The 17,482-nt window shown below is 42.9% G+C and overlaps 1 protein-coding gene across 14 annotated transcripts in view; it reads left to right on the top strand.

The window, feature by feature from the left end:
- Positions 1–17,482, top strand: part of CADPS (calcium dependent secretion activator) — a 492,502-nt gene that overhangs the window by 318,664 nt on the left and 156,356 nt on the right. For all 14 annotated transcript variants that reach the window (XM_030927221.1, XM_030927190.1, XM_030927201.1 and 11 more), the window contains one exon: positions 12,112–12,220. In XM_030927221.1, coding sequence (XP_030783081.1) covers positions 12,112–12,220 — 109 coding nt within the window. The remainder of the gene's footprint in view (positions 1–12,111; positions 12,221–17,482) is intronic.

The raw sequence follows: 17,482 nt of genomic DNA, 5'->3' as shown, positions 1-17,482 counted from the left end.
ACCTGAGATCAGGAGTTCAAGACTAGCCTTGCCAACATGGTGAAACCCTGTCTCTAGTAATAGTACAAAAAATTAGCCAGGCGTGGTGGTGCATGCTTGTAATCCCAGCTACTAGGGAGGCTGAGCCAGGAGAATCACTTGACCAGGGAGGTGGAGGTTGCAGTGAGCTGAGACTGTGCCATTGCATTCCAGCCTGGGCAACAAGAGCAAAACTCCGTCTCCAAAAAAAATAATTAAAATAATGCATGGCTAAGCAATTGAAGCTATTTTAGCTTGCAGTACATTTCCTTAGACTATTAACTGACCAATATTTATTCAGCACCTACTTTGTGTGGAGCACATTGAGAGGACATAGAGAAGAACTAAGGTCTGGTATTTAGCTCCCAGAAAGGAATCTGTTAGAGTTCTACATATGCAAACAGCAGAAATAGACTCAAGCTAATTAAGGTTTAAAAAATGAATCTATGGAAGGCTTTGGAGTTAACTCATAGAATTGTGAAAAAGTCTGAATTACCCATCCATGTTAAGAACAGGGCCAGCATAGTTCCAGAAATCCAAGTTGTGTTAGGCTTCTCCAGAGGGAGAGAACCAATAGGATATATGTATATAAGAAAGGGCATTTATTAGGGAGAACTGGCTCACATGATTACAAGGCCAAGCCACACAATTGGCTGTCTGCAAACTGGGGAAGAAAGAAGTTGGTAGTGGCTTATTCTGAGTCTGAAAACCTAAAAACAAAGGAAGCCAACAGTACAGCCTTCAGTCTGAGGCCAAAGGCCCAAGAGCCCCCAGCAAGCCACTGGTACAAGTCCCAGTGTATAAAGGCCAAAGCACCTGGAGTCTGATGCCCAAGGGCATTAGGAACAAAAGGAACCATGTAGCAGGGAAGAAAGATGAAAGCCTGAAGACTCAGCAAACAAACTTATCCCACCTCCTTCCGCCTGTTTCGTTCTAGCTGCACTGGCAGCTGATTGGATGGTGTCCATCTACACTGGATATGGGTCTTCCTCTCCTAGGCCACCAACTCAACTGTCAGTCTTCTCTGGCAACACCCTCACAGACACACCCAGAAATAGTACTCCACCAGCCATCTAGGCATCCTTCAATCCAACCAAGTGGACACCTTATATTAACCATCACAAGTCCTGGAACCATGGCCAGTGCTGCTGGTGTGGTCATGAGACAGACTGGCTCTGACCACTTTCTATCCTTGCATCTCTCCTTGAGGGTCAAATTTCGCAGAGGGAGAATTGGTTTAGTCCAACCTGGTTCACTCCCAACTTTTAGCAGGAAGAATGGGTGGCACTTGGATTGACAGTCCCACTGGATAGTCTTTCATGCAAAATCAGGATGCCATTACCAGAAGGAGAAATGGATACTGGGAAGGTAAAAATAACTGGTATCCACTTTAAAGAGCATACAATGTAAATGGGAAGACAAGACACATCAAAAGAGACGGTGCTGGCCAGGAGCAGTGGCTCACGCCTGTAATCCCAGCACTTTGAGAGGCGGAGGTGGGCGGATCACTTGAGTTCAGGAGTTTGAGACCAGCCTGGGCAACATGGTGAAAATCCATCTCTACTAAAAATACAAAAACTAGCCAGGCATGCTGGCTTGTGCCTGTAATCCCAGCTACGGGGAACGTGGAGGCAGGAGAATTGCTTGAACCCAGGAGGTGGAGATTGCGCCACTGCGCTCCAGCCTGGGAGACAGAGTGAGACTCTGTCTAAAAAAAAAACAAAACAAAAACAAAAAAGCAGTGCTGAGTCATGCATGGTTCTCGCCCCTCAGTGCTTCTCATTGCACTTGGCACAGCAGTCTCTCTTGGAATCACTTGGGAGCATGCCTGGCCTCCCTGATAGACTGTGCAGTTTCAGGACCAGTTTTGTTTCTGATTCTTTTTTGTGTCCTTCCCTCTTTCCTCCACCACACTCATACACAGTCCCTAGCCCAGTGTCTGGCACAGGCAGTCAGGAAATGTTCATGGAAGAGAAAAATAAAAGGAAGAGAGAGGAGAAAAACTCAGGCAATACCTTGGGTGGTGCTGAAAAAGAAGAGATCATGTGCTCCGAGAAGTGGCTGGTGACAACCATTCTCAGATTTCTGAGAACTTCTGATATGATTAAGTACTTAGAAGAAGTAGATGACCTCTTATTTCGGGAGAGGAAACTCTTCAGGAAAAACAAGAGGAAATGTGTGGAAAACATCAGTAAAGCCATGTCTGTACAGTAAGTATAGGGAGAACCAAAAGCGAGAGAATGATTTTTTCAGGCAACTGGAACACAGGTATTTAGAGCCTTCACACTGAGCCTTCTACCAAGAGAAGATGAAAGTCACACAGCAGCTAAAAAGTAAGTTCTGTGCTCACTTCTGAGAATCATAAAAGGGTACTTCTCATCTAAAGTTCAGTATCTTTCCTAGAAAGGCAGGAGAAAATAAGTTCAGAATTCTGTGAAATTTTTCATGTACATATGATTCTCATTAACTTTAAAGAGCTGTCAAGGTATGTTGGGTACATCCATCCCCCACAAAAAATCTGTTTCAGCCTGAATCAGATTTCTCCCTTAACAACCTCTGTGACACACAGAGGTGACATGAGAGTCCCATCATCACAAAGATAGTGGGGGAGCCAGGGTGACAACTCAGGTCTTCTCTTTCAATTCTTGTCCCATTCACCACGACAATGTCTAAAAGCAATTTGCTGGCACACCCAGAAAATACTGCATTATTTTTAAATGATTCCCATTTTTTTCTTCTCCTCTATTTAAGTGACCACATTTAGAAGCACTTTATCAATATCATAATGAAAAAAACATGCTCCCTTTGAAACAACCCCAATGCCCTCAGAGCTGCGGGAGGAAAGTTCAAGGCGCCAGTGCTGGTCCAATTCAGAGGAAGCTAAAATGTCCCAGGTTGTTTGAAGAAAAGGATGTCAGTCCAAGTGGTGACAACTGGCCCCCAACAGCTGCATGCAATGTTGAATTCAGTCATACATACAAGCAATTTTCAGTTTCTCTTTAGCCACCAACCCTTACTTTGAAACTCAAAATGCAAACATGAAACCCAGCGAACCACCCTGGTTCAATTTGCAGAATGGTGTGGGTTCTGGGAGAGGGGGAAGATTCCCCTAACCCCGCCCCTGCTCCTGGGCAGCCTTAGAGGGAACTCCCTGGAAAACAGTGTGGAAACCACGAAACAGAAAGTATATCTACCCAAGTGACTTACTGAATCTTTGTGTCTTTCAATTCAGATGTTAGATCTTATGGAACGTATTTATATAGAGAGCTAGGAGCACACAATTTCCAACACAATTATGATCTCATACATTAGATTTAAAACAAGGAAAATTGTCTGAAAACAACAAAGGTGAAGAGAGGACATCCAACATTAGTCTCCTCAAAATTCATCTCCTACATATACACATAGAGTCTACATTTTTGCTTATAACACGTAACAATTAAAACTCTCCCTGACTGAGATTTCCTATTAGTGCTACTGTCTTTAGGAACAAAATGTTAGCTATAAAGGGACTTTCTACTAGTCAGGGATAAAGGACATACTCAGAGGAGTGCTGGACCAAAGTAGCAATTCCCATTTCTTAAGGATCAGAGCTAAAATTATTATAGATGTGGCTAGAGTCTGCCCTACCAACTGTGAAGGGAATGAAGCAGTCGCAAGGAGCTTCTGTACCAGAGATTCAAGCATTCCTGTGCGATGAGATGGTGTCTGTAAATGTGGGCCTGGATCATCTGCATCAGGTGTTGTTTAAAATGCAGATCCCCAAGGTGCCATCCAGAAGACTCTGATACAGTAAGTCTGGGGTGGGGCCCAGTAATCCATACTTATAACAAGCACCCCAGGAGATACTGATGCAGGTGGTCCAAAGGCCACCCTTGGAGAAACACTGCCTTGGAGGTCATTATCCTGCTTAAATGAAAGGTCTTATTCCCTTCAGAGGACACCATCTTAGAGTTTATGTTCTCTATGGAACCAAGCATCAGAGTAACTAAATAGATGACTATATTTAAATGGCATAATAAAGCCTCCTCTTGCCATGTTCCTTGAAATTCCAATATATGTCCTATAAACTTGGTTGGCTGCAAACCCTAATCCAGAGATTAAGGGGAAATGAGCCTTCAGTACCCTGAGTCAAGAAATTACTGGGGCCTTGTTCTAAACCCTCGGGTCCATGGCGAGAACCAAGCACATTGATTACTACTGTTAGTAACTCTAATGTGACCAAATCAACACTAATGATAAAGGTGCCAATTCCATAGAGCACCGCTGGATAGCCAGAATGCCCCACCCTGTGTGTGTAAGGAGAACAGTGAAAACAGGCCAACTTATCACCCATATCAGGTTAGAAAGTCTTAATGCTATCATCTTCTTATTTAAAAAATATTTTTATTCTGTGATCAAAAGATTTCCAGTGGCCGAACATGGTGGCTCATGCCTGTAATCCTAGCACTTTGGGAGGCTGAGTCAGGTGGATCACGAGGTCAGGAGTTCAAGACCAGCCTAGGCAACATGGTGAAACCCCGTCTCTACTAAAAATACAAAAATTAGCTGGGCATGATGGCGCACACCTTAGTCCCAGCTACTCAGTTGGCTGAAACAGGAGAATCACTTAAACCCGGGAGGCGGAGGTTACAGTGAGCCGAGATCACTCCACTGCACTCCAGCCTGGGTGACAGAGGAAGATTCTGTCTCAAAAAAAAAGATTTCTGGTTAAAATCTACTGTTTTGATGGGTGTTCAAATAATTTCTGAGACATTTCCCCCCATTTTAGCACTATACAAACAGTAATATTATGTGGTTCCTCTAATAATGTGGACAATCACTTGTATTTATACGGTTTCTTAGAGTTTACAAAGTTCGTCAAGCTGGTCTTCACAACCTTTCTGTACTACAGTGAGGACAAGGCTTTTCTCAACTTCACATTAGAGGAAACTAAGGCTCAGAGTGGCTAAGTGGCCTGCGCAAGGTCAATGGCTTATAAGCAGCCAAATATGAAACCTAACACAGGCCAGGCGCAGTGGTTCACGCTTGTAATCCCAGCACTTTGGGAGGCCAAGGCGGGCAGATCACAAGGTCACGAGCTCAGGAGATCGAGACCATCCTGGCTAACATGGTGAAACCCCATCTCCACTAAAAATACAAAAAATTAGCCGGGCATGGTGGCAGGCACCTGTATGCCCAGCTACTTGGGAGGCTGAGGGAGGAGAATGATGTGAACCCAGGAGGCGGAGCTTGCAGTGAGCCGAGATCCCGCCGCTGCACTCCAGCCTGGGAAACAAAGCGAGAACTTGTCTCAAAAAAAAAAAAAAAAAAGAAAAGAAAGAAAGAAACCTAACACAGGTCTTTTGATTGCAAGTGTCTTCAGTAACTCCAAGCACTTAGACAGGACTGGCACCCGAAGAGATCAATGCATACAGAATGTTATGTATATGATGGAATACTACTCATCCATAAAAAGAAATGAATTAATGGCATTCGCAGCAATTTGGATGGGATTGGAGACTATTATTCTAAGTGAAGTAACTCAGGAATGGAAAACCAAACATCAAATGTTCTCAGTCATAAGTGGGGGCTAAACTATGATGATGCAAAGGCATAAGACTAATACGATGGACTTTGGAGACTCAGGAGGAAAGGGTGGGAAAAGGGTGAGGGATAAAAGACTACAAACTGGGTTCAGTGTATACTGATAGGGAGATGGGTGCACCAAAAGCTCACAAATCACCACTAAAGAACTTACTCGTGTAACCGAATACCACCTGTTCCTCAAAAACCTGTGGAAATAAAATATTTTTAAGTAAAACATTTTTAAAAGAATGTTCTAGAACTGAATTACTCAGAACCAACATGGCTCCTCTGTTTTTGATTCCCAACTAAGAATGTTACCAAAAATTGTGTTCTAGCTTTCAGAAAAATAGCTAAATCAGAACAAGATAAAATATTGTTAGATAATATATAATGCCTTGGAATACAGTAGTAGTCACCTGGGAATACAATATTGAAATAAGTTAACCACAAAAATGAATTGTAAGACATATGAGTAGTTGAAGAATTTGTAGCTCTCAATGTTTGTTTTTGCCACTCAACTCCACAATTGCTCTATAAGACATTTATATTTATATTCTGGTTGCAAATGGCAGATATCAACCCAAACAACCTTAAGTTTTAAAAGGGGAAGAATTGTATTGGTTAGCTAATTAAACTAGTAATTAACTGTAGAGTCGTCTGTCATGGCTAGATCAAGGACTCAAACAATATTATCAAGCCTCTGTCTCTCAATATATATAATCTCTTGGCTCTGCTTTCCTCTGAATTGACTTCACCCTCAGGCATGATCTCTGGCAGCTCAAGCCTTACAAAAGTTTACCGGCCCCAGAGAAAACTTTTCTTTTCCAATTGTTCCAGTACAAGTGTTTTACTCACCGTATTTCCAGCTAGACATGCAGTTAGTCCCACACAAACCACTTGCATTGAAAACTGAAAAAAGAGTGGTTCCCAGAGGAAGACCAGGATTCAGTTGTGGGAGGGCAATGAATGCCCTGCATGCACACATAAGAAATGCCCCCACAGGCCGGGTGCAGTGGCTCAAGCCTGTAATCCCAGCACTTTGGGAGGCCGAGACGGGCGGATCACGAAGTCAGGAGATCGAGACCATCCTGGCTAACTCGGTGAAACCCCGTCTCTACTAAAAAATACAAAAAAACTAGCCGGGCGAGGTGGCAGGCGCCTGTAGTCCCAGCTACTCGGGAGGCTGAGGCAGGAGAATGGCATAAACCCGGGAGGCGGAGCTTGCAGTGAGCTGAGATCCGGCCGCTGCACTCCAGCCTGGGCGACAGAGCGAGACTCCGTCTCAAAAAAAAAAAAAAAAAAGAAAAGAAAAAAAAAGAAATGCCCCCACAGAAGGCCAGGTATAGTGGTTTGTATCTATAATCCCAGCACTTAGGGAGACTGAGCTGGGATGATCACCTGAGGCCAGGAGTCTGAGACCAGTCTGAGCAACATAGTGAGACCCCATGTCTACAAGAAATAAATTCTCTTTTAATTATCAAAAAAGGAAATGTCCCACAGATGTTATCATCATCCCTATTTAAAGATCACAAAACCATGTCCCAGAAAAGTTAATTGAACTGTCTTGGTTCACATAGAAAATAATGGATCTGAAAACCAAATCTAGTTCTGCATGACTCTAAAATCTATTCTCCTTCTCCTCCACCAAATGGCCTTCACTTCAGTGCCAATCAGGAATCTGGGATTTAGACACTGTGATCCTTCATTTGCAACTACATCATATTAAAAATAGTCCTTAGTCTCCAGGAACTGTGTGATTCACACCATAAAAATTTTTTCCATCCTCAGATTTTGACTCAATCCGTCAATGCTTCCTCAGGAATTCCTTGCCCAACCACCCATCTAGACTAAATCTCCACGCTCTTACAGTATGATATACCTCTCTTTTAAATATTTGCCACTATTAAAATAACACGTTTCTGAAATAACGTGATTAATGTCTACCTTCACACTAGACCTGAGAGCAGGAATCATGTCTGGTTTTCTGCATGTTTATAGTCCCCAAACCGAACACACTACCTACGTATTTGCTGAATGAATGAATGCATCTGTTACAAACAACTCTTTTCTAAAATATGTATGTGAATTTTGGACAAGGGCTAGTGACCAGGGTTCAGTAAAAATAACAGCTGATTAATTTTCAAAGAATGATGGTAAAAGCAAGGAAAGGGGATTTAGACAAAATACATTCTACTGTTCTATGTCCAAGTGTTTTAGTCTCCTATAGGTGATAAGAAGAAGGGGAGGGGAGAGTTGGGGACAAGAAAGGTCTAACCTTTTCATCTCATGACTGGAATCTACTTGCTAACTATAATTGAAACTCAGGGTTTCTGTAATTGAAACTCAATCTTAGAGGTTATGGACAGTTCCTATATTTAAAACAGTGGTTCTCACACTTTAGCATGTATTAAGAGATATCTGGCCAGGTGTGGTGGCTCATGCCTGTAATCCCAGCACTTTGGGAGACCAAGATGGGAAGATCACTTGAGCCCAGGAGTTCAAACCAGCCTAGGTAACATAGTGAGACATCACCCCCCCACACACCGCCATCTCTACCAAAAAAATTAAAATTAAAAAAAAAAATAGCCAGGCATGGTGGCACATGCCTCTAGTCTCAGCTACTGGGGAGGCTGAAGCAAGAAGATCACTTGAGCCCAGGAGGTCAAGGATGTAGTGAGCCATGTTTGTGTCACTGCACTTTAGCCTGAGCAACAGCAAGACCCTATTTTGAAAGACAGAGAGAGAGAAAAAGAGAGAGAGAGAGAATCTGAGACAATTGTGAAAAATGTATAATCCTAAGGCCTACTCTGAACTGAGTTTCTGATTCTGGTCTGACTTAAAGAATCTACATATTAACAACCTAATCCGCCCCCTCACCCCACACACACACTGTCTAATAATAAAGGCAGCTGCTGCCATCCACTCTTTTTTTTTTTTTTTTTTTTTTTTTTTTTGAGATGCAGTTTCACTCTTTCTGGCAGGCTGGAGTGCAGTGGTGCGATCTCAGCTCACTGCAACCTCTGCCTTCCCATTTCCAGCGATTCTCCTGCTTCAGCCTCCAGAGTAGCTGGGATTATAGGAGCCTGCCACCATGCCCACATAATTTTTGTATTTTTAGTAGAGAGGGGGTTTCACCATGTTGGCCAGGCTGGTCTCAAACTCCTGACCTCATGATCCGCCTGCCTCATCCTCCCAAAGTGCTAGGATTACAGGTGTGAGCCACTGCGCCCAGCCCGCCACCCGCTCTTTAAGGAACATTATTTCAAAGCATTCTCTAGTTTAAGCAAGTGACTGGAAATGAGCTAAGGATTTTTAAAGGTGTATCTAAGGTGCAGCCACCTTTAAAATAAAACCTTGCTGACTGTACCCTCAGAAGTCCCAACTGTCTGTCCCGTGATTCCATGAGAAGGTACCTACCCTCTGAAAATCCCAAGGATGGGAAAAACATAGTCCTTTATGCCCTTCTCTCCAAAGTGCACTTTCAGATGTCTGCTGGTTGTTTAAGATCACTAGATTTTTATGCTTTCTGCTGTAGGCCAGGCTCTCTGACAAGGGTGGCTGACTTTCTCACTTCTAACATGCATTCCAGGCTCTGCTGTGCCTTTATTACAACAGTGCTCACTGCCTCCTTAGTTTTTCATCAACAAAATACAGTTTTAAAAGAATTCTATGACAGAGGAACATGCATTTCATTGGGAATGGCTTTTACTGAGTGTGGTCTTGTGGAAGTTTAAAAAATAAATGTAAAGCTTTCCAAATCTTTGCAATTCTCCCACCATTCAAGCGCTCTAGAAAAACTGAGATTCCCCCAAAAATTTCCAATAATTAGAATCATTCAAAGAGAAATCATTCTTTCTCCCCTCCTTTATTTCCTAAAGTACATTGCAAGATCTTAAATCAAGATGCTCCCAATAAACCAACTCAATTTGGTTTACCAACTCAAACCAGTTCAGTTTGTCAAGAGTGACTTTAGCAATGTAACCAGAAGAGGGCATCAGCATACAGCTCTCCAAGAAGGAAGCCGCTGAAATAGAAAAGGAAAAAAAAAAAAAGCCCAAACCATGTAGTAATAGTAAATGCATAAATCTTGAAATAACACCCTTCTGTTGTGATTTTTTTTTTAATCTCAAGTGAGTGTCGGCAACTCTGTTTGGCCAATCACATTAACAAACTATGTCATCTCTCATGTTGCCAGATGAGAAATGCCAGGTTAAAAAAAAAAAAAAAAAAAAAAAAAAAAATCTGGCTGTGCACGATGGCTCACGTCTGTAATCTCAGCACTTTGGGAGGCCGAGGCAGGCAGATCACCTTCAGTCAGAAGTTCGAGACCAGCCTGACCAACATAGAGAAACCCCGTCTCTACTAAAAACACAAAATTAGCCAGACATGGTGGCGCATGCCTGTAATCCAGCTACTCAGGAAGCTAAGGCAGGAGAATCACTTGAACCCAGGAGGCGGAAGTTGCAGTGAACCAAGATTATGCCATTACACCCCAGCCTGGGCAACAAGAACAAAACTCCATCTAAAAAGAAAAAAATAATCTCCATGGGACCATTCCAGCAATATCTATGGTCATTGTCATGCAAAGGGTCACAGGAGATCTGTTATCCCTAGGATCAATAATAACAAGTTGGAAAGGCCTGGTGCTGTACTTGGAATACCATGTAAATTTTGGGAGTAAAACCTCTTGATTGGATTGTATGTACTCAACTTTCTAGAACCAATCAGAGTCAACTAGTGAATGTCCATTATATGGCAGATTTTGCTCATGGGAGTGAAAATACAATCAAGACATATGACTACCTAGACCTGCCTTCAATGAATTTATAATCCAGTAGGTAAATCCACCTATTGAGCTATGCTATATTAGAATGTGTGTCGAATGCAAGGAAGCTGCCTGTATAAATGCATATGTATATGAAGTGTTTGCTCTATGGGTATCACACATGCTATGTAAAACTCAATTCTCTATCAACAATAAGATGCAGGTAAATACAGACGAAGACTCTGAGGCTTAGAGAACAGACAGCTTTACAGAACTGGGATGGGACCCCAGGGCCATGGAACCCCCAGCCTACACTCTTAACCTTCCATTTTAGGAGAAGAGTGTGCTATTGGTTATTTTCTTTATTACAAGCAATTAATATGTGTTCCTTTATGAAAATACTCTCAGTGACCCAGCCTTAGGTTTCCCCTGACATTGCGATATAAGGAAGAAGTTCTGCAAACCCTTTACATTATGAAGAAACCCAAGTGGGGCAGTAAAGTTTCCATCAGGAGCCAACAGAGGGCAGCAACAGACAAACCAACTACCAAAAACATCCTCCTGTGGACACCCTGCATCTCTCCACTGGGACCCTCACGCCTCAGACAGTGGGGGAGATGCATGTAGCGCTTAAGAACGTCAATTTCTTATCACCATTAAAACAGCAAAAACAAACCTCACCGTAGAAGAGGCTAAAAATGTCCCCTGCTGGGATCAAAGTTCACTTAGAAAGTGTCTCTTTTAATAAAGGAAACTAAGGGATGAGGGATGTGGCACTCCTTCTCCAAGACATTTGACATCCATGGATAGTAAATTTGCCTGAGAGCTTTTAGCCCAAAGCTGGGAGGATGCTTGCTTTCCCACGGGCTCCTTGCAGACAAGCCAGATGTAGAAATGCTAAGTATATGTGCTGGGTCTGGATGCACTAGAGCGACAGGGTCCTGAAGGCGGGCCTGCAGCTGTGAGCACCCACCCTGCACTGGCATGGTTTGTGTCAGTGGAGTGAGGGCTGCCATTAGGGCACCAGTGACAACAGCCACGCCACTGGGGGGCTGAGGATTGCTCTACTGTGACTGGCACCTAGCGATCAAGCACTCATTGCTTGTGACAACGTGTCACTCCTGCACTTGTCCGAGATGAAAAGAAGACTTCAAAGCAACCAAAGTACTCCTTCAGCAGGAAGAAGAAGGGGATGAAACATGTAGATTGACACTGATCAAAATGGTGCAAACAATGAAATACTAAAATAAAAAGGCATGAATAAATGAATGTCTAGCCTCTAACTTCTGACCAAAAGGCCCATGTTGTATCTGCAAGCATAGCAGTCTCAGCCAAAGCCACAGTCACATTAGGTAGAACATACAAAATTGCTGTCATTTAACCACTTTTGACCTACAAAAATGGCAATCGCATGTAGCTTAACCCAATTATATTAAAAGCAATAATGATAACAGCTAACCTTCATCAAGCACTTACTAAGTGCCAGGAACAGACTCTAAGTGCATTCCACATGTGAACTCATTCAGTCTTCACAATAAGCCAATGAGGTAGGTTCTAAGGTTGTATCCAGTCTACAAACGAGGTTATGAAGGACCAGAGAGGTTAAGTAACATGCTCAACGTCACACAGCCAGGAGGTAGCAAAACTCAATTTGAACCCAGCCACTCAGTCCAGATTCTCAGAGGAGAGAACATGGGGGAGGGTTTTTTGGAGAAGACAGGCTCTAGGGGTCAACCTCACAGTCTACTTTTCCTTAACAGGTCAGTCAGTACACATTTGCCATGTGCAGTTATCGGGAGAAGAAAGCGGAGCCTCAGGAACTTCTACAATTGGATGGCTACACTGTGGATTACACCGACCCCCAGCCAGGTACCCATCGACCCTCAAGGCCACGAGCCCATAAACCCTCAGCCTTCCCAAATCAATGGTCAACTAATAATTGCTGGACACTTATTCCATGCTAGGCACTAAGTCAATTTACTAAGGGTTTCAGCTGTCAATGGCACAATCCCTGATATTATGCCATTTCCATCCCAGTTGGTTAAATGCCATCCTAACCTAGGGTTTTGGTTTTACTCAAGGGATTCTCTAATTTAAAACCAAAAAGGAAGAGCATTTTTCTTTTACCTACCTGTATCCACATGAAATATGGACTCCACCATACAATGCTTTAAAAAAATTCTGAAAAAGAAGTAGTCCTACATGTACACCAAAGAGAGAGAGAGAGAGAGAGAGAGTGTGTGTGTGTGTGTGTGTGTGTGTGTGTGGTTTTTCACCAGTGATGTGTGAGCTTGGCAGGTTTCAGTGACCAAGTGAGCCTGCCCAATATATCCATATTCCCTAGCTACAATTCAAGAGCTCATAAGGTTAGTTGGCAGCACTTGAAAACCCTCCCTAAATGTCTTTTTCCCTGTGAAGACACCAATCCACAAGCAGAGACAATGAAGCCCTTAAGCCTTATGTAACTAAGAAAACTACACAAACGGTAGTATTTCTTAAAAGTTCTACACCGCATAAGTTCTACATCCTGCCCCCTCACACCTCTCCCCCTACCCATTTTATCTTTTTCCCAGAAAAAAAATGAATAGAAATCAGCCTCAAAGAACCTTCAAAATGGGAGGGGGGTGCGAAATCATTTCAGCATATTAATGAACAACAAGCACCAACAGCCCTCTCCCGGAGAAGTTTATTTTTATGCCAAATCTGCACAAGGAAAGCATTTCCAACCATACTGCATTATTTGGCCCAAAACCTTTTTTTCTACTCCCATATTGCTCTTCCACATGCAACAAAATACACATAAAAGAAAAACAGAGTTTGAGAGAAGATGGGGTGCTAACCTGAAAAGGTACGGCAGGGAAGACCTTGGGCCCAGCCCACTTAGTAAAATTAGCACCCTCAGAATCTCAACCAAGTGACTGGGCCCAGCCCCACCCCTTCGGACTTTCATATGTTATTTGCATCCTGCCGGAGCAGAATACAGAGCTGACCACATAAGGCATGAATTAAATGCTCTGCCTGGAAATCCTTCATAATGAGTAGAACCAACGAGTTTGAAACAAACAATTTCATGCAACTTCTCATGGAAAGGATGGGGCTCCTGCCTTAGGAAACCACTCCTTAGGACATTCTATGATGGTCTCTGTTCTTCTTAAGTCATTGGGTTTCCTTCAGAAAAATAGATTCAGTCCTTCTTAGGACTTTTATTTTCAAGTAGAAGGCTAGGGTGAGGCGTGGTGGCTCACATCCGTAATCCCAAGGCGAGAGGATCGCTGGAGACCAGAGTTCACGACAAGCCTGGGGAACAGAGCCAGACATCATCTATACAAAAAAATTTAAAAATAACCAGGGCATGGAGGCACACATCTGTAGTCTAAGCTACTAGGGAGGCTAAGGTGGAAGGATTGCTAGGAGTTGGAGGCAGCAATGAGCTATGATTGCACTGCTGCACTCCATCCTGGGTGACAGAGATAGACCCCAACTCAAAAAATAGAAAGAATAGTAAAAATTAATAAATTTTAAAACATAAAATGGGAAGCTAAAGAGCCAATATGAGAAGGGAAATCAATACCATCTTATGACAATAATTCCTTTTAAGCCAGTTCATTTTCCTTTCCCCCCATGTGATTGTATTTAGCCCTCACAGTAATCCCACAAAGTGGATAAGACCAGGATCATTACCTCATTTTGTAAATGAAGAAGCTGAGATTCTGAGATATCAAAGGCTATTGTTTGAGACTGCCTGGTGGCTGAGCTGGAACTCCAGGTCTAACCCATGTCATGCTTTGGCATTTGCAATAAAGCATAGCTGCATGAACAGCTGTAGCAAAGCTATGGTTGTTACTTCATCAGATGAAAGCAAAATTATCTTCCCTCAGTGGGGAGGGCAGGAGTGGAGAGAACTATTCTATCTACATGTGTAAGGAGTAACTGTGCACATATATTTTTAAAGCTTATTTCTTTTTACATCGATCCTATGAGATATAATTTATAAATTTCTTTACGAAAGATGTAAGTGGAAAGATGTAAAATGTAAATCAATTATGTTCTTTAGAATAATAAGCATCTTCCTCTATCTTTCCATGTGCTAAGTCCTATTTATTCCCCCAAGTAATGTTTGATTGAAAACGGAGACTTAAATTCTCCCAGTTGTCATGGGAAAGTCTAACTTGGCGTGGTGGCTCACGCCTGTAATCCCAGCACTTTGGGAGGCCGAGGCGGGCAGATCATGAGGTAGGGAGATTGAGACCATCCTGGCTAACACGGTGAAACCCCGTCTCTACTAAAAAAAATACAAAAAATTAGCTGGGTGTGTTGGCAGGTGCCTGTAGTCCCAGCTACTCGGGAGGCTGAAGCAGGAGAATAGCATGAACCTGGGAGGTGGAGCTTGCAATGAGCAGAGGCCGTGCGCCACTGTACTCCAGCCTGGGCGACAGAGCAAGACTCCATCTCAAAAAAAAAAAAAAAAAAAAAGAGTGATTACTGGCCAGGTACGGCGCCTCACGCCTCTAATCCCAGCACTTTGGGAGGCTGAGGTGGGCAGATCACTTGAGGTCAGGGGTTCAAGACCAGCCTGGCCAACATGGTGAAACCCCATCTCTACTAAAAATACAAAAATTAGCCACATGTGGTGGCACACGCCTGTCATCCGAGCTACTCGGGAGACTGAAGCAGGAGAATCGCTTGAACCTGGGAGGCAGAGGTTGCAGTGAGCCAAGATTGCGCCACTGCACTCCAGCCTGGGCAACAGAGGCTCTGTCTCAAACAACAAAAAAGTAATTATTAAAAATAAATGTTCCTGAGCCCCACTTCTAACCTGTGAACCAGAAAGGGGGAGAGGTCAGAACCTTTGTATTTAAATAAGCACTGCAGGGGATTCCTGAACACAGTAACAGTTGCCAGCTGGAGAGCCAAGCATTTTAACCAATGTCCTCAGATTTGAGGAGTCTCCTCAACTGCTCCCTGAAAGGTGAGTGTGCAAATGGAGAGGACTTCAGACTCTATCTCTCTCCCTCTTTCTTGATTTTATCCCAGTTGTCAGTGGACCTTACTGGTGGTGATTTTATGGGCTAAGAACCCCTGTGGCCTATTGTTCTCTGCCATGGAAGGGAGGGATGCAACTAAATATTGTTGCCTTAGTACCAGCCTACAGTCTAGGTGGTTCCCCCTGACACAAGCATTTTCACTAAATAAACTCTACCTGTTTGGGTCCTTGATGTTTAATTTGGTGATTTGGCAATGTAAGTTTCACTTACAAGCTACTCCTTTTAAGCTAAAACTAAAAATGCTTCACTTTACCTTTCCCTGTGTATGGTTTGGAAAGTTTGAGACAATCTCTCAATTTCTATGCAATTAGATAATGAAGTCTTCAAATAAAAGAATATTAATCCAGAATAATTCAACGCCACAGTTTATCAAACAACTAAATTTTCTTATACGATTCATAAAGACCTTTTTTACCCTCATAAATGGACCTCAGTCATGCAAGTTGTTGGAAGTGAAATCCCTTTCCCCTAGAGAGCTGGCCAACATTCCTTTGCCTGGTCTGCCTCCATCTATTCCCAGACGTGTCTTTGTCTTTGACCTGTGGGGCTGTGCCCCTCGTTCTCCAAGGAGAGCCCATGCAAGGTCACACATCACATTCTTCAGATTCAGTCCCCAGGAACTGTTGCTTTTTCTAAGACTGATGGCCTTGCAGCACATGTGGGTCTTCACTTTGTGGATGTTCACTTTGCTTTCTCCTCTCTTGGTTCTCTTTCAGCTGTCGCTGTTCTATCTCCTTCTTTCTTTCTTTGGTGTGTCCTCAGCCTCTGGTGCTTTCTGAAAAAGCCCTGTTGCTTTCTGCTGCTGTGCTTGTCGTTGCTACTGTTGCTTTAGATGTTTCTCTTTGCCCTTACCCACTCCAAAATTAGGCTTCATTTTATTGTTCATAATGACTCTTAAGAGAGCTGTTAGTGAGGGCCAGGCCCTGGATTCATGCTTTGGTGCAGTGTAGCACAATGGTTATAGTCATCCGCTCTGGAGTCAAACAGCAGAGGTCAAAAGCCAGCTCTGACACATACAAGCCAGTTTTGTGTCCATGGGCTAGTTACCACCTTCCCCATGACTTAGTTTCCTCATCTGTAAAAATGGAATAACAGTACTTACATCAAAAGGCTGTTGGGAGGATTGAATAAAAATATAAAAACTTCCTGGTGTCTTTCCATCTCTACATCTAAATAACTGCACAGTGGAGAGGGCTGTCCACTTCCCCAAAGTAACTCCATGAACTGACTTTCTGACAGTAGCTCCAGAAATACAGTATCCCCACCCCAGCAGCAGACCCTGGGGGAGGGGGAAGGCTTGGGGCTAGTAAAAGTGATACCTGGTCATGTCTGTCCTGGCTTTACATTCCCTGACTGTAGCAAAATAGCTTATTCCTAAGGATACCACGAGACTAGGCTACAGGTCTATTGATCCTCTCTTCCTTTTAACTCTTTATTGCTCACTTTTCAGGCTTAAAGCAACTCTCAGAGCTCTTCTTCCTCCTCCTTCCCTTTTCAGAATTTTCCTTTTTATTGTGCTGTTCATTAAGTTTATCGGGTTTCCCCAGCTTGCTAGCTACGCATCATCGTACCAAATTACGTATTTTAAAACTTTCCATACAAAAATAAGCAAAATAGTCCCTTATAATAAAAGCCACCAAAAATCTTTTAGTAAAGCTTTATTGGTGTGATATTTTCAGACCCTCCATATAAAGAGGTAGCTATTTATTGTCCTAAATCCCTGGCCATTCCAAGTGCAAAACTACCAACAGACACCTGTGCTTGCAGCATAGACACCTCAATAAATAGCGTCGGCACAATGAAGAAGCCTTAATATTACCAGAAATCTTTTCCAATGACAAATATCAAACAGATTACTGGCTGGACCTCATTGGAAATTTGGGGATACTGATCACTCACTCATTCATTCCCCTCTTAGTTTTTAATAATTGAGGAGGTGATGAGGAACCTGATGAAGATATGAAGTATTATTTCCAGCTAGAGAGTACCCAGTGATCTAAAATACAGGCTTCTGGAATATGCTGATGGATACAACATAGCTTTGGCCCGAACCCAAAGAGAAGTTTCCACCTACTTCTCTCTAAAT

This window comes from Rhinopithecus roxellana, chromosome 1, assembly GCF_007565055.1.
Source record: "Rhinopithecus roxellana isolate Shanxi Qingling chromosome 1, ASM756505v1, whole genome shotgun sequence".
NCBI lineage: Eukaryota > Metazoa > Chordata > Mammalia > Primates > Cercopithecidae > Rhinopithecus > Rhinopithecus roxellana.
The sequence above is the reverse complement of the archived record's forward strand: the minus strand, read 5'-3'. Positions and strand labels throughout refer to the sequence as shown.